The 18,496-nt window shown below is 41.1% G+C and overlaps 1 protein-coding gene across 7 annotated transcripts in view; it reads right to left on the bottom strand.

The window, feature by feature from the left end:
• The window catches only part of MTHFD1L (methylenetetrahydrofolate dehydrogenase (NADP+ dependent) 1 like), a 153,281-nt gene that overhangs the window by 54,550 nt on the left and 80,235 nt on the right, over nt 1-18,496 (bottom strand). For all 7 annotated transcript variants that reach the window (XM_062641747.1, XM_062641740.1, XM_062641742.1 and 4 more), the window contains 4 exons: nt 12,258-12,397; nt 10,562-10,603; nt 9,435-9,535; nt 8,863-9,040 (listed from right to left, as the gene is read on the bottom strand). In XM_062641747.1, coding sequence (XP_062497731.1) covers nt 8,863-9,040; nt 9,435-9,535; nt 10,562-10,603; nt 12,258-12,397 — 461 coding nt within the window. The remainder of the gene's footprint in view (nt 1-8,862; nt 9,041-9,434; nt 9,536-10,561; nt 10,604-12,257; nt 12,398-18,496) is intronic.

Raw genomic sequence — 18,496 nt, 5'->3', positions numbered from 1 at the left:
ACTTTACATGAGAAATAAAAATTTATTTTGCTTGAAAATAACTTACTGGTATTTATCAGAAAAGAAGCCCTAGTAATTCAAGAGGCTTTTTACATATATGACATTCCAGAAGCCTGGATGTTTACAAGACGCTTGTAGGAACAATTCTTACTTTTTTTTATTTAGTCTTTAAAGGCAAGTTTAGCTTTAGGTTTTCAACAAAACTGTTGATTATTCAGCACTTCACTATGAAAAAAGTCCAACTAATGGGCACAGGCAGTCACCATATGTAGTAATGCTTCACAGTGCTAATTCATATCGAAAAGTGCTTAACTGAATTTGAAGGGGTTGAAAAATAGAGGCATATTGCACAAGTTCATTACGGGATTTTAAGTGGATTTTTTTCTCCAGCTGATACCAGACTCTTCTAAAAAAATCATGTGCACCACCTACTTGTACCTTAAACACCTTCATCAAATATTTGCCAGCAGAAACCATGTATCTTAGACACTCAGAAAAAAGAAGTACTTTCACATCTGTCACTTTTTTTGTCTGAGAATTTTCTACAATGGCTTAGGGTATTCCTAAACCAATTGTTCATTCCCACTTGTGAACAACACAGCATCCTCAGTTGATGAACCTATCTGCAAGACATCAGTAAAAGAGTCCTAATGAAAGAAGGATGAAAAGTCTCATTCGAATGGTGTCGATGCACCTGTATGAACAGCAGTTTGGTTCCACAGCACCTCTGCTATCTGAAAAGCTATGGTGATAGTGATATTTAAAAAATGTGCAGTATCAAAAGCATGAAAGATTTATGCTCAGCAATAAAAGCTCTTCCTCTTCTCATTTCCCTTATGTAAGGTTGTGAATGCTACACAACCAAGGACATTTAGGTGGAGAACAGGTGATAAGATACACAATAGGCAGTATGGATTTAGACAAAAACTGACTTCTATGTGACTACGTATTAATACTAATGCTGAAGAAATTATGGCAGCTTCAGAGAATTCATTACAAATTCAATTTTAGCTTCTCAAAGAAATGATAGCATGAAATGCTGTACGTATATTTATACCAAATATGAGAAGGTGCTACAGGGCCACACAGTGTAAATATTTGCTGACGAGTAGCTTTGATGTTTCTCTCAGAAATAGCCAATCTCCCCAGCCCTGCCAGAGACAATGTGCATTTCTGAAATCTCACCCATTCAGAGCTACCAAAGCCATATGCTTCTTCTGAAGCAAACACAAACACACATGCTTGTTGAGGCTGCCAAGCACCCACACCATAAACAGGATTATCTCCTTGGCTAAAGCACAACAAGTGCTACACCATAACTGCACAAGCTGCTTTCACCAAATCAGTATCTGTGTAGCTATACATCTCATTACTTGATAGAGAACAATTAAGCTAAGAATCAGCACTGATAGCGAAGAGGCTGTCATTCCCAAAACTAAACTGATTATGCAGATGAAATCACACCAGTGCTGTCATCCAGCCACACTGCTACTTCCACCAGCCTTCTTGCTACTTCTTTCTTGCAATACTATCAAAGCAAGGTTGTAACTGAAACTTCATTTAATAACCGTTGAATTTCTGCTACCCTTTCCTCACATTTCCTTCACTCTTCATCTCTTCCTTCAACTATAATGTGAAGGACTGCAGATTATAATTTTTCCACGCAGTGCTTAGTGAGGATTTCCATGGACAGCAGTCCAGCTTCAAGAAACTATTCTTAATCCTCCCTTCCTCTGCTGCTCACACTCACCCATGTGTCAGTGCAATTGAGATGGCAGCACCGCTGTTTGTGTAGCTGCACATACCAGAAAAAGTGATAGTGGCTAAAATATAATCCAGGTTAAAAAAAAACCTATTGTAACCCTGATTAGATCACAAATCCAGTTTACCATAAAGACAAAGCCAGTATAAATCAGAGACACAGAGATGGCTTAAATACTGTATCTACAGAAAGAATTACTCAAACTGTTCAAAAGTGATCACTGAAATGTACCAGCTGAAACAGTGAGCTGTGCAGGGACACACAGCTTGGGCTGGGATTCCTGAAATCAGTCTTGTTGCCTGAAGTCAGAATCATGTGAAATGAAACATGCAGATTACCCACGACCTGCCTTGAGACTCTTCTCAGGATTCCCATCTTTTGCATCCTAATCTCAATATCTGATTTTAAGCTGTTTGGCTACTGGAGAAAGGAGTTAATCTTTTTAACTCCCCATAGCCAATCCCTGAGACTGCTTAAAACAACCTGTTTCTTTCCTCCTCCCTTTCTTCTGCTTTTAAAAGTTTCAGCTGACTTCCTTACCAAAACAGAGGCCAACAGAAAACATCTCTGAAAAGCCAGAGTCAATAGCAGTTGCAGCTAAACCACACTATTATGAGAAGCACTGGTGTTAGCTAGCTTAAATTGAATACCTTAAGTGAATGCCTGTCAGTGCAGCACTGTCTGAAGGGATCTGTTTTGGATGTTATACAATTTAAATATTTAAAACTATTTATTCTCTGAGAAAACGTAAGATTCTGCTGATAAAACCTGCATTTAACCAGAAAATATACAAAAGCACCTATTAACTTGTAAAATTATTACATTTACTACTTCAAGTTCTTTATACATTCACTTTAGTCTCAGTGCCTGTTTTTAACTATGAGATCACCATAGTTTAATTATGAGGTCACAACCTCTCAGTTTATTGCTATTGTTAAAATAAGCTGATTGTTTGTAGTGAAATTCTTAAAATAGTTCAAAATCAAAGGCACTAGCTTTTTTTTTTTTTAAATTTTAACTTATGCATTCACTGAAAGCAATAAAAAAAAAAAATTGCTGGTTGGCTAAGTGAAACAGTATGCAGACATCACTCATTCCTCTTCTTGGGAAGGTTGCCAAATGAAAACATATGATGAAAGTATGTCTGAAGGTGCTGGGGGGGGGTGACAGAGTGCAGTGCAAAAACAATAGCTGACTCTGCACATTCAAATTCCTACTTCTAGTTTTTACCCTGGATAAAATAAAACCATATTTATTGAAGTATCTGTGTATTCTGGTTACAGAAGATCTGTGGCTGACAGAAGGATTCCCAAGTCTTCAGCCCCCCCCTTCCTCTGTTGGCACAGGACAAGGTTTTGCTTTTTTAAAAAAGCATATTCAGTCAAGTTAAACAGTTTGTGAATCAACACCTAAGCCTGTGGCCTTAGAGATGTATTTTCCATTTCCCCAACTTTGAAACTCCAGCTGTGACCAAGAAAATTGCTTCATGCAAAGAACAGGAAAATAGTGAAAACAAACACAGAAGTGTAGTGCTGTCAAGAGCCTACAGCCTCAAAAAATAGGGATGGAGTGGAAGAAAGATAGCTTCCAACATGCAATTCAGAGGAAGAATTGTCCAGAATCCACCAAAATCTCCTTAATGGGAGTGGGAGGAGAGGCTGGTTCAGCCCTGTGGAATTCCTCTTTCATGTGTCTTCACTGCTAGGTAGCTTACTAGCAGTAGGGTGGGGGGAAATAGTTTAAAAACTAGCATACCCAGGAGGGCTGCACAGTCTGCATTTTGAGATGAGAAATGATCTCCATCATTTATTACGAAAAGTTTCAGTAAGGAGCATATATAATTTTATTTATTCTCACTCTGATAGTGCTGCAGGACCTTCCAGTGGGTCCATACATTATTAAACTCAAGAAAGATATAGAAGTTATTTGCCTCTTAGGCGAAAGAAAAGACCTTTGTTGGGCTGACGTGAGAGCAGACACACAATGGATAACTTTCATGGCTTAACAGACATGGTGTTAGTGTAGGAAAGAGAAAATACCCCTAGTACCTCTGACAGCACCCCCCATTCAATCACAGTGAGATTGAAAAGGTGACCAGTTTGATGACCAAACTGTGGATTTATTCTCCAGATTTGGAGAGGTTATAGCTAATTATATAAATATATAAATATATATAATAATAGTATACATAAATAAACCATATATTATTAATAAATATATAATAAATATTATAGCTGCCAAGGAGAGGTGCCATGCTTGACCTTGTGCTCACCACCAGGGATGGGCTGGTGGAGAATGTGATGCTCCAGGGCAGCCTTGGCTGCAGTGAACACAAGACGGTGGAGTTCAAGATCCTCAGGGCAATGAGAAGGCCATGCAGCACACTCATTGCCCTGGACTTCAAGAGAGCAGACTTTGGCCTCTTCAGGAACCTGCTCAGTAAGGTTCCATGGGATAAAGCACTGGAAAGCCCAAGACTGCTAGTTGATAATCAAGGATCACCTGATCCAAGCTCAGGAGCACTATATCCCAACAAGAAGGAAACGGGGCAAGAAGGCCAGGTGGCCTTCTATGATGGGGTTACAAAACTGATAGATAGGGGCAAAGCAGCTGACGTCATCTACCTGGACTTGTGCAAAGTGTTCAACACTGTTCTGCACAACATCCTTGTCTCTAAACTGAAGAGACATCAATTTGATGGATGGACCACCCTATGGGTAAAGAATTGGTTGGATGGCCGCAAGCAAAGAGTTGCAGTCAACAGCTCAATGTCCGATGGGAGACGGGTAATGAGTGGTGTAACGAGGCCAGGTTGCAGAGTCTTGGGTGACACGGTCTAGTGTGTGGTGTCCTTGCCCCTGGTAGGGGGTTGGAACTAGATGATCATAAGGTCTTTTCCAACCCTAACTATTCTACGATTATGCTCCTGGAAGGGGAAGAAAAACCCAGTGCTGAGGCTGCTAACTGCTTGAATGCCTCCCTGAGAAGTGCTGCTTCTCAACCTCATTCTCACTGGATGGCTCCAAGCTGAGAAAGCTCTCCTTTGTTCCTCAGTCTGGCCAGGCAATACACTACACTCAGCCAAAATAAGTGTGGAATCAACTTCCACAGTACAACCTGGAATTGTTTTCATTTGTCATGATGTTACCTAAAGGCAGAGCACTGGAAAAAACAGATGTCATCTGACAAACTTGGAAGACTAGAACAATGCCTTCTCTCCTTTTTGTGACCTTTACATGCTTCAATTTCGTTTTCCAATGCTGTATAAATCATATCATTTGAAGCTTTTCTGTTGGGTTTTATCTGTCAGGTTACCATCTCAGTCTTTAAATGGGACAATACTAACTCACTGACTGGCCAGATATGCTAATCCTGCCTCATGCCATATGCCTGTCCTTCTGTCTCCTGGAGTGTTAGTCCATTGTGCACCAGCTGTCTTGCAGGAAGGGGCAATGCACCTCTTAAAAACTTAATGCCTGCCTTTATTCAGACCTGTGTTTACTCCCCCAGGTTAAGGAGGGCTGCTGTAAGTCAAGGGAGAGTTCACCACAGGAAAAAAGAGGAGACCAGGATAGTGAAAGAAGGCAGATTACTCGACAGTCATGCATCAGTGAGCTTCCCCCCTGCCAAGAAGAGGCACTGAAGCCAGATAAATTTGGAAATGGGGTGTATACGTTTCCATTGTCTCCTATCCTCCCGCTAGCTATCTAAACTTACTTTTAATGGGTCAGTCAGCTTTATTTTGAGTGACAGCTTTCTGCTGCAACACTCATACTTCAATAAAAGTGAACCCAGAAGGGAAGTCAACAGTTATAAGAGAGTTGATATTTTGATATTTTCCTTATGTAGCAAGAATATATACAATAATAAAAAACAAAAAAAAACAAAACCCCAAAACCCAAAACCCAACACCACAGATTATTTCATAGAGTTCAGGAGGATTTTAAACCAAATCCATCTTCAAAACACTGAAGACAAATTCTTGGTAAGAAACAAATTCAACAGTAAAGTAAGAGGTTAGTGTGCAGTGGGGGCAAAAATCCATACTAAAACCACATGCTACTATAGTATTTGTTACAATTACTGCTAATAACGAGGGATGGAACTACATCCTTTCACTTACATTGTCTCTAGGCACAATGACAGGGAGAAACCATCTGTCTGAATCCCATCTTACTACCTCTACTCTTTCTTAATTGTCTATTACCCCTAGCTATTACTCAAAATAAAGTTGACTGTTATCCTGTTAATCATAGTTACCCTTTTGAACAGAAGATATCAGTCCTCTAAACTGCTACATCAAAAAAAAACCCATTAAAACCTTAATTAATATCTGGACAGGCTTATTTGGAAGAGGTGTCTTTCCTTCATGTCTCTCTGAGCCCAGTGACCAAATGACCTACCATACTGTACAAGCAATAGCAGTGCTGTTTCACTCGGCTGCTTCCAACTGCTTCAGTCCCTATCCTTTGCATAGGTAGAATGAAACAGAAGCCTGAACTTTACTGGTTTTCTTGGCCTAAATTTACTTCTTTTACAGAATTTTTAAATCCTTTCAACATATTTTTGAGGCTTATAATACTTAAGTTATGGGATATTAAGTTGATGTAAAGATGTGATTTATTCCCTTTGTGTTTAAGATCATGCTGCTTATGCAACACAGAACAGAATGCTGTGTCTGGGAAAGACATTAAAGTAGAAATCAATCTCATTTTCTTCCGTCATACTCCACCCTTACCAATCCTTTCTACTCATTCATACCACAAGACTGTAACCTACATGGAATACTGTAACACCAGAGCTTGGGACTCATCAAATGATAACGTACTATCTCTGTAACATAAGTGTCCTATAGGGAAAACTATTACATGTATTTCTGAAAGATTATTTTTTGTTTCTATTTTATTATGCAAAACCCGAAAAATTATATCCTCTGTTTCCAAAGTATCTCATTAGAGACAAACTCAAAAAGGCAGATACATCACCCATTTTTTGGCTGTAAAAATGTTCTGTGCGAAAAATGGTTTGAATAAATGCTGCAGCACTCAAATTCTCAATTTCCCTCTATTCTGTGTAGGCAGTAGTTAATACCAATAGGAGTTGGCTGAATTACTGACATTTGGGAAAACAACGTGAGAGGTGGAAAGAAGAAATAAAATGGGTGCAACAGATATGGGGTACATATCAGGGAGGAGAGTGAAAGACAACACAGGGCATACCTACCTCAGGCTGAACTTTATATTGGAGAGAAGAATCAAAACAGGAACTTTCAGCCATTTAAAAGAATGAAACTGAGGTTCTGCTGTTAAAAAATACCATTCATGTATTTTGTAAAGAAAGTTAAGTAGCACTATCAACTGGGCAACAGGATCTGAAATTTGACAAGGGCTTCTTTGGTGCCAGAGAAGTCTGTTTTGCTGCCCAAATTTTAACCCACCCACATTTGGACAGTCAGAAAGGTCCTGAGAAATCATTTGTATAACCTTCTCAGCAATAAAACCCTCCAAATGTTCTGCCTGCATGGAGGTACTCCAGCATAGTACTTTCAGGGGCCTGAGCAGCCCTTCCTTGCAAACTGCTCCTCTTGGCAGTTCATGCTGCTGAGATGTTACTTTGCAGAGAGACAACGGCAATAACATAGTCCCTGAGTCTTCAATCTCAGAACTGAAATTTGGACTACAATATCCTTTGTTAGGTTATCTGACTAACTGACTAAGCAAATTAAACACAAAACCCAAGCAAGGATCAGAGGAACAATGATAGGTGGAGGAACCCTAGTAACGTAATCAGTGGGAAAACCTAATCAGTGAAAATAAGAGCACATTGAATTGCTTGCTGCCTAAAACCATACAAGGGGAAGGATGGGACCATTGTCCTTGGTGTGAAATGGAGAGTCAATGGAGAAACTCATCAGAAAACTTTGCAAATGAAAGGGTGTGACTGGCTACAGCAGCACAGGTTTGCTGTAGGAAGAAGAGCATTTTACATGAGTGTGAAACTCATGACAGGATTTTTGAGGGGGACTATGGAAATGCATAAAGATTGTTAGGGCATGTTTAGTAGAAGGACCAAGGATGGGGAACAAACATAATCAAGATGGATTGAGGAGGAAGAAGTATGGGAAAAAAATACAGGGAAAAGGGGAAGATAGGGCCAGTTGAGTGTAAAGGTGTCTGGTTGGCAGCTTGTCTGACTGAAGTCTGAGCTTGAGGACTACAGTCTGTCCTCTGTTCTCATTAAATCTGATTTCTACCTTCTGTGTGGCTGTGCTTTCTACTCTAGATGAGTATGTATGAATGCTAAAGAGCAGGAGGAGAGGTATGATTACCAGCAGCTGGAGTGAGCTGTGAACCTCAGTGGATCCTGTTGCCAGCAACTGGAGCAGGACAGGGGTACTGCAGGCTGCTCCTGAAAAGACTGAGGATCTAAGGCTTACAGCAGCAGTGACCCATATATCACGTGTGTCATATTGTGCTAGAAGACTCCAATCTTTACTGGCGGGAGAGAAGGAGCAGGACTGGGCAACCTACGTTCCTCATGTTCATCTGACAGCTGTGGGTGTGTAAGTGGGTGCTGGTAAATGGAGTGCTTTCTCTCTGCATAGACCTGTCTTTCTGAGCAGATGTAGCGTGAGTGTGTACTTGCTACCTTCTCATACAGAGACTGAATGCTTCAGAGAGCCACAACTTGGTGCAATGGCCATGACAGTGAAACAGTAACTATATTTCATTTTAGCTGATTGTCGGGACAAATATCACGTCTGTGAGGTCTTTGTGGAGAAGTCTCCCAGAATAATTTGTGAATGTTTCACCTACAGACATACTTTTATGTTAAACAAGAAAGTATCAGAATCATCATTCAATGCACTAAATAACCAGCATTACCAGCAAGTATCCTGCTCCTCTGATTAGATAAGCCACAGATTGTTTTGTTCTCTCCAGCTTTTGTGATTTTAAGCCAAGATAGCTTTGTTGCAATGTTCTTGTTTTAAATCCAACACTGATGCAGCATTCATTTATTAAAACAGAACAAAAAACAACCATAAAAACCGCAAACAATGGACCAACCAGCCCTTCAGAAGACCAAATAAACCCTCCTACCTCCAAGCTGTAGAGATACTTGAAACTGGTTTTCTGCCTGGCTGCCTCTTCCACAGCTTGAGCTAATTTTACTGCTCCTCCACCACCAGCTGACCAGTGATTGCAGGGTACAGCATCAAATGCTCCAGACTGCTTTGCAATCTTACACACCAGATCAACCTCAGCAGCAGAGTCGGTTCTGCCAACCAAACAGTTCCATCTCATTATTTTTTGTTTAATTAGCGCTCTTTTATAACATTATATACTTAGCCTTATTCTACAATCAACAGTTGTAAAGCAAGTCTACACAGAAACTGTGCCATATACATAATGCAGTTATACACAGCATATGTATGTGTTATAGGCAATTTGCGTGTAAGATTAATAGTTCCATAACAGTATATACTTTTTTTAGTGGTTTTAAAACCTTAGAAACAAGTTAGGATTTAAAGGTCTTTATATTCATAATGGAAAAAGGAAATTCTTTAATAGCTTAACTGGTCCATGCCAAAATGGATTAATATAAAAATCAAGAACAGTGTGAAATTTTAACTGTGAATTTACTCACAAAAGTAATGAAAGACTAGACTTACTTGAAGATGTTTAGAGCAACCACAACAGGAACTCCAAAGAGCTGAGCAATCTGAATCTGTTTTTGTAGATTACAGCAGCCATCAGCTACCAGCTGGAGATTCTGTGCATTTAAATAAAAATTAATGGAAATTGTAAGATACATGAAGTCTTCTCCAGCCAAAGAATTTTCCATAAATTAAACTGAACATAAACAGTGCTGATCATGACAGTTGCAGACAAGTAAAATGCTTCCAGACAAAAATATCTGACACTTATTAATTCACATTTCAGCTAATAAGCAACAGACATATTTAAGTAACTAAGCAGTCCCCAAAACTTGTACATGGATGTATTGCTGTCTTCTGGGACAGAAGACGACAGTGCAGCTGATGACTTGTTGCCTGTCACAATTGTGAAAGGGCTATTAGTCTCTAGAGGTGCTAGATGCATAGTCTAATCTATATATACATACATATCCCAGAAAAAAAAAACATATTACTGGATTTCCTTATTTATTCTGTTACCCCACACTTTGTAGGCCTTAATTGTAACAACACACATATCCCTTAGTCTGATAAAACCAAAAGACCATAATTTGTCTACAGTGAACAGACAGGAAAACAAACCTCTCAAACAAGAGAATACACTCTTGTTTGAAGAGTGACACCCAACACCAAATGTGAAGCACAAAGAGATTAAACCTGTTGTTTAATGAATAGGTTAAGCTATCATTAATTTCAGGGAGTGTTTTTGACCTCTGCACCACTCTGCTCTTGTGCTTCCTTACACGACACTATGACGGACTGAAGAGCTGAGCAGCCTGACAATTCTGTGGGTCTGGAAAAACTACTGGTAAAAAGCTATTTTCCAGCTAGCTCAGTTCCTCAGTACAATCTACCATGCAGTCACACACACAGCACACACAAGAGGGATAACACTAAGTGGCTGGGGGAAGATGACATGGCTTTACTTGTTGGCAATGACTGTTAAAGGTGTTCGTTGAATGTCAGCGTTAGAGCATGCTATTGTCAAACACGAGGGTGCACACCATCCATCCAGAAGAACAAGTTCTGACTCTTCATACACCATGTTAGTATGCCCCTTTAAACAAAAACTTCTCCTAAAGTTTTATAATAGTTTCTCTTACCTCTTCTGTGTATTCTTTCTTCAAGGGGGCACCAGCAGTTACCTGGAATAATAAACAATCGACATCATCAGAGATTGACACTTGTCATAATCCTAATTGGTCACAAGCGCGCTTTTGCTTACTTTTCATCCTGCCAATCAGCCCATAACATTGCGTGCAACATCTCAGCTCAACTGCAGCTTCTGTTTTATTCCAATAAAACTAACACATGGAGAAAATCAACACTTCCTACTGTATTTGAATATCAAGATACAGGTAGTAATTCAGCAACTAGTTGTAAAAGACTTATTAGAGGGGAGGTAATTGGATCCCATGCTTAACAATGCACCAGCAGAGCAAAGACAATGAATAGCAACCTCCAACAGCTGGCTGAAGGAGTAACAGTTACACAGCTGTCTAGAAGAACATCATCTTTGGGTGTCCTGTAATTAGTGCCCATAACAAGGAGCTCAATGCAAATAATTTACCCTGCTGGAAAGCACAAAGGTACACAGATAAAGAGTACCATCAGAGTAATATTCTGAATCTACAAGGACCTCAATACATTGATCCCAGGTACTGGACTTAGTCATTTTGGTTTTGGTCCATTTCATAGCTAATCTCCCAGTAAAAATATCTGGTACTCTACATGCCCCTATGATACATTATGTAAACAAATGAAAGCTTGATACTTCTAAAGATATAGATCAGACAGAAATAGAAACAGTTATTAAGACATATTTAAGTTCTATTTTTTGCTAGATTTAATGATACACACATGACAATACATCTGCACTGGTAGGTATGGAAGATTATCAGTAAAAATGAAGAAAACTTGCATTAGAACTGGACTAAAAATGTAAGAAGTTACATATCAAACTGAAAGACTGAAAAAGGACAACTCAGCTTTAGCGCTAAGAAATGATTAGCTCTAAGGGAGACCATGCATTCCAAAATTTTGTGGCTGTGGAAACAGCTCTGGCATTTTCACCCAGTGAGACTGTTTCCCTGGTAGCATCACCTCTTGCATGCTGCTGGACAGATGAAAGTGTGTCTGTCTGCCTGGCTAGTCTGATCTGACTGTGTGACTGAGGAGTACTTCTACAATCAGTAATCTGTACAAGCCTCTTCATGGTTTAAATAGCAAAAACCAATATACTGGTGACTTTTGCTACACTGGGAAAACACTTGCAAAATTTTATCAGTTACCTCAGTATCCCTGAGGGAATTAAACTGAGCATATTGGAAGGACAGAAGGATTTCCATTATTGCAGTGAAACAAATCACAAAACCTTCCCTAAGAATGTTCCCTACTTCTACGTGCATACTGCAACCCAAACCTTTCAAATTCCTCCTGAGCTGCCAACTTTTCCAGCCTTTGATTACTGGCTGGGAAAGTGCCGAGTTTGTAAGCCGAGTGTGCTTACAAACACTATTTCAAAAGGCAGGGAAAAGAATATATATACGTATTACAGCTTTTTATTTCATGCAAGCAAATTAGCAAGATTTAATACTTCTACAGAGTTCTTTCATCCCTCCTCTTTCACCTGTGTCTTCCCATTCCTGCATAGAGGTAACTTCTATATAATGAGGTAACTCAAGAAGGATATCTAAATACTGGCCCACAGGCTACCCCCAGTATTTCTTAAACCAAGATATTTCATTTATTTCAAACATCAGCAACAATTTTATTCTCTAAAAAGGTGCAAAAACTTACATTTGGCCCGCCTCCATGCATCTTCAAAGCCCTCACTGTAGCAACAAGTACAACCACACTGGGAACTAAGCCAGAAGCTCTGCATTTGATGTTGAAGAATTTCTCCATCCCAATGTCAGCACCAAAGCCAGCCTCAGTTACTGTTAAACATTACAAAAACAAAACAAAACCACACATAAAACATGCTTTCAGTTAAACACTGGGAGATATTTCTACTTCAGCATACAGTGCACTTAAATATACACTAGTACTCAGTTTTGAATGAACTTTCAAATAGAGGTCTATTTACATTACTGAGTCTGATTAAAAAACTATTCCCACTTCAGAAATAAATTACGTTATTCTTGATATACACAATATGTCATCAGAAGAAGTCACATGGGGGGAAAAACCCCAAGAAATCCAAAATAGTTTGAATCAAAGTATTTTAAAAACATCTAGTCCTCTACAATGGCTGTTTCTGTGTAATTACATTTATTTTAAATGTCTTACACAAGTAAGACTTCCTTATATTATTCCTCCTCTCTTGATTTCACTAACAATATGCTTCTATCACAACTAAGGGGCCTAAATTCTCCTAGGTTTGCAGAACTTCTGATCATTTCTTGCTTTTGTGAAGAGGATGCTTAATTAAAACAGCAGCTACTGCCATGTCTCAGTGTTGAAGATACTGTTAAATAGTGAATTTTATAATGGAATTTTGCACCAAAGTCAGACATTAGTGTAATGTGACCCAGGAGAAAAATGGGTACAGAATTAGGATACACCTGGCACAATATTTTTAGCGGATCTACAAATAAAAGAGAAGCTAATCTCTATTAAACCACGTCAGTCTCTTCAATGACTTTTTTTAAATATCTATTATTTCAATTATCTCTTTCAAAATCCAAATAATTTCTTTTCATGAGACAAACTACAAGCACACAGTAATTTAAAAAAAAAATAAAAAAATCAAGGGATTAAGTCTTCTGTTGGTTGAAAATTTGCCAATGTAACTATTTCCCACCAGAACAAACTGAAAGAGGTGGGTTCAGCATGTACTGCTGGAAGATATGAAGGGATTTTCAGGCAGGGTGGGAAAACAGCTTGGTCCTGAGGCTTCTGGACCCGACTCTAAGCAGGGCTGGTAACATGCATTTATAATCCCAATCAGCTTGCAAAACTAGTAAATTTTCTTTTCTTTCTCGCACTCATGACAGCAGTTTTAACTCTCATGCTTAGGATCAGAGGGGACCACAAACAGCTGATTGAACATTTTTGGGCTGGAAATCTTCAGCAGGGTTGAGGAGGAGGATGCACAGATCTGCTTTGCTGCTGTGGGAGGAAGTATCTTTCTGTTGGCAGCCGATGCGCTTTAGGAAGTCCCAGCCTTTGTACATTTGCCCTTGCCCCACTGGTCCCTTTCCACCTCTTCTTCGTTTTGCACACGCTGAAACAATTGCCTGTGTAGCTCTGCTCAGAGGGAGGAAATGGCTGGGGGGAGGAAGGAAGAAGTAGCAAACAAGGGGGTGGCTGCGCGAGAGCAGAGACCTCTTGAAATAGTAATATGGCGAGTGTCATGATTAACATTCTCCAAGATCATTGTAATAAGCATATTATCTTTTACTGAACAGCCCTGAGAAAGAGACATACCACACATGGAAACGAAAAAAAAAGAGGTTAACACAAACACAATAATTCACAGGAACAAAGCTAATGCCAGGATAAGTCATATTAAAAGCAGAGCCAGGGATCACATGTCTGCTTTCCAGTAACCCCCATTCTTCTCCTCTGGTCTCTTCTGTGGTACAGGGTGATTAATGAGACCTCTGAGTCACGAATATATAACCATGATCAATCTTTAATATAAACAATAGATAAACTACCAAGTACTTGAGAGGGTGGGAAAATAATTTGTCTCTTAGCGATTGCCAGCTTATACACATAGCAGTCTCCTAACATTTCCAAACAGAGTTTCCAGGGAGTTAATCTTTTTCATGCCAAGCCTTTTAGAATTATAGAACAGTTAGAGCTGGAAAGGACCTTAAGATCATCTAATTCCAACCCCCCTGCCATGGGCAGGGACACCTCACACTAAACCATATCACCCAAGGCTCTGTCCAACCTTGAACACCACCAGGGATGAAGCATTCACAACTTCCCTGGGCAACACATTCCAGTGCCTCACCACCCTCACAGTAAAGAACTTCTTCCTTACATCCAGTCTAAACTTCCCCTGTTTAAGTTTGAACCCATTACCCCTTGTCCTATCACTACAGTCCCTAGTGAAGAGTCCCTCCCCAGCATCCCTATAGGCCCCCTTCAGATACTGGAAGGCTGCTATGAGGTCTCCACGCAGCCTTCTTTTCTCCAGGCTGAACAGCCCCAACTTTCTCAGCCTATCTTCATACAGGAGGTGCTCCAGTCCCCTGATCATCCTCGTGGCCCTCCTCTGGACTTGTTCCAACAGTTCCATGTCCTTTTTATGTTTAGGATACCAGAACCGCACACAATACTCCAGGTGAGGTCTCACGAGAGCAGAGTAGAGGGGCAGGATCACCTCCTTTGACCTGCTGGTCATGCTCTTTTGATGCAGCCCAGGATATGGTTGGCTTTCTGAGCTGCGAGCGCACACTGAAGCCGGCTCATGCTCATTTTCTCATCGACCAACACCCCCAAGTCCTTCTCCACAGGGCTGCTCTGAATCTCTTCTCTGCCCAACCTGTAGCTGTGCCTGGGATTGCTCCAACCCAGGTGTAGGACCTTGCACTTGGCATGGTTAAACCTCATGAGGCTGGCATCAGCCCACCTCACAGGCGTGTCAAGGTCCCTCTGGATGGCATTCCTTCCCTCCAGCATATCAACCGAACCACACAGCTTGGTGTCATCAGCAAACTCGCTGAGGGCAGCCTCAATCCCACTGTCTGTGTCGCCAACAAAGATGTTGAACAAGACCGGTCCCAACACTCATCCCTGAGGGACACCACTCGTTACTGGTCTCCAGCCGGACATTGAGCCATTGACCACAACTCTGCGTGCGGCCATCCAGCCAGTTCTTTATCCACTGAGTGGCCCATCCATCAAATTGATGTCTCTCCAATTTAGAGACAAGGATGTCATGTGGGACAGTGTCGAACGCTTTGCACAAGTCCAGGCAGATGACGTCAACTGCTCTACCTTGTCCATCAGTTCTGTAGCCCTACCATAGAAGGCCACCAAACTGGTCAGGCAGGATTTCCCCTTGGTGAAGCAAGGGGAAGTTGTTCGAGTTTTGAAGGGTCAGTTTTCCTTAGAGAAAGGTGGATTGCAAGTCTACCTTTTAGTGAGAGAAAAGTGAGATGCCAGCCTTCCAGGAAGCACAGCAACTGCTCACATAGCATTCACAGCTCTCATGAAGGTGTTAGCCACCCTTCAGACAGTCTAAACAGCCATGGAAAATGCTGAGAAAAATTGTGCAGTGCACTTACCTGAGTAGCTATGCATATTTTTCTATTCTTTGCAATGATTTCCTTTGATGTAGAGGGAAAAATGCACATTTTCCAAAACAACCCAAATCACATCTCAATATCCAAAAAGCTAACAGAACACTGAAGTTCACTGAGGAGAGTGCTGCAACATGGAGAATGGGATTTCTTCATTTGAAACAAAGGAAAGGGAGACCAACACCAGTGCTTTCTCCAGTGTGTGGAAGGAAACAGGATGTAGTAGAAAAGCTGCCTGGATGAAAATTGCAACTACATTTTATCCCCTCCAAGGAATAGTGAGAAGATAGAGTAATATGCCAAGCTATTATACTTTAAAATCTTTGTGCTAAAACACTTAATACAATTACTTTCAGATTGTTTCCTGCTTTCAAATGGAAGAGTCAATGAAAAACAAATACAGACTACAAAAGGGAAGTTTCAAGCTAGTCAACATTTAGAGATTATGAGATAAAACAGCTAATAACTTTAAATGTAACAACAGAAATTTAAAGTGATACAAGCACTCACCTATTTCAGTTATTTCATTTACACGGTTTGCCAACAGAAGGCAATTAGAAATTACAGGTGAACTGATAAAGATTTTTGGGAACAAATGTATACCTAGGCAGATGTGGTCTGTTGTACCTCAAGTGAAAGACAGTTTAACACAACTACTATTATCTGCCCACACAGTCTTTACCCAGCTTCAGTTCCCCTCCCCAAAAGCTCTTTATCCTGTCCCCTGCCAAGCAGCCATTTTGCAGCCCCATCAATCACTGCTACCTGGGCAGCTGCCCCACAAGCAGGTAAGAGGTTTGTAATAGATGTGATGATGTCAGCATGATGTTAACTGCTTTCTCTGATTTCCTGGCCACAAACCCAGCAGTTTTAAGGAAAGTAAAAACGTAACTTTTTTGCCTTCAGTAAGGTAACAGAAAACATACAGGTATTTGCATTTCCAGCCTGAGAACACAATCCCATGACAACATATGCCAGCCCAGGATTTTTACAGTTCCAGGCCTTGCTTTGCATTCTGGATCCCATTCTTGCACTGACAAGGCTGGACAATGATCTGGACAAATATGAAAATATTATTTTCTGGATGTAATTTTCAGTGAGAAAAGCTCTCTTGACTCTCCTCCTGTGTAGTCATATAAAATGCAAACCCTAATTCTGCAAATGCTCTGTTGCTTGATTTTATGCTTCTATTTTACAACCTAAGTATCATAAGGAAGGTTAGAATGAGGATTAAAAATTAAAATTTCATGTATCAGCAGTGCACTACCATTACATTACTTTTAATAGCGGGCCATATGTCAAATCTTGCAATTAGTACACATATTACATTTTGCCGAGGTGAGTAGCTACAGAGAGGATACGTTCAACACCAGAGCAAGGTGAAATACAGCATGCAGGAGCCTCAATTCTGAGGGCAAAGAGTTCACCAGAAAGGTCTGCGGCAGGCTGCCCAATCAGGAGGACTCTGTGGATGAAGCTCTCTATAAACAGACAGGAACAGCCTCACGCTCGCAGGCCCTTGTTTTCATGGAGGACTTCAACCACCCTGATATCTGTTGGAGGGATGGTATGGCCCAGCACAAGCAATCCAGGAGGTTCCTCGATTGTGTGGAAGACAACTTCCTTCTGCAGGAAGGAGAGGTGCCGTGCTTGACCTCGTGCTCACCAACAGGGAAGGGCTGGTTGGAAATGTGACGCTCCAGGGCAGCCTTGGATGCAGCCATCATGAGATGGTCGAGTTTGAGATCCTCAGGACAGTGAGAAGAGTGTGCAGCAAGCTCACTGCCCTGGACTTCAAAAGAGCAGACTTTGGCCTCTTCAGGAACCTGCTTCGGAAGGTTCCGTGGGATATAGCCCTAGAGGGAAGGGGGGCCCAAGACTGTTGGTTGATATTCAAGGATCACCTGCTGCAAGCTCAGGAATGTTGCATCCCAACTAGAAGGAAGTGCAGCAGGAGGGCCAGGAGACCTCCTTGGATGGATAAGGAGCTGCTGAGGAAACTTAGAGGGCAAAAAAGCAGCTTATAAAAGGTGGAAGCAAGGACAGGCAGCCTGGGAAGAACACAGGGATGCTGTCTGGGAAGCTAGGGACCAGGTCAGGAAAACTAAGGCCCAGTTAGAATTAAATCTGGCAAGGGATGTGAAAGATAACAGGAAGGGATTCTATAGGTATGTAGCAAACAAAAGACAGACTACGGACAACATGGCCCCTCTCTGGACGCTATCGGGAGAACTGGCTACTCTGGGTTTGGAGAAGGCTGAGACATCTCTGCCTCAGTCTTCACCAGCAAGTTCTCTGACCACACCACCCAAGTCTTGGAAGGCAGATGCGGGGACTGTGAGAATGAAGATCTTGGGCCCACTGTAGGAGAGGATCTGGTTCGAGGTTAATTTAGGAATCTGAATGTGTACAAGTCCATGGGCCCTGATGAAACCCATCCGTGGGTCCTGAAGGAGCTGGCAAATGAAGTTGCTAGGCCACTGTCCATCATATTTGAAAAATCATGGCAGTCAGGTGAAGCTCCTGATGACTGGAAAAAGGGGAAAATTCCCCATTTTCAAGAAGGGAAAAATGGATGACCCAGGGAATTACAGACCAGTCTCACCTCTGTGCCTGGCAAAATCTTGGAGCAGATTCTCAAGGAAATCATGCTAGAAACAACCAGGTGCTTGTGGCAGCCAGCATGGCTTCACTAAAGGGAAATCCTGCTTGACCAATTTGGTGGCCTTCTATGATAGGGCTAGAGAACTGATGGACAGGGGTAGAGCAGTTGATGTC

The sequence above is a fragment of the Pezoporus occidentalis genome, unplaced genomic scaffold, assembly GCF_034315485.1.
Source record: "Pezoporus occidentalis ecotype Australia unplaced genomic scaffold, CSIRO_AGI_Poc_V1 ctg7, whole genome shotgun sequence".
In the NCBI taxonomy this organism is placed as follows: Eukaryota; Metazoa; Chordata; class Aves; order Psittaciformes; family Psittacidae; genus Pezoporus; species Pezoporus occidentalis.
The sequence above is the reverse complement of the archived record's forward strand: the minus strand, read 5'-3'. Positions and strand labels throughout refer to the sequence as shown.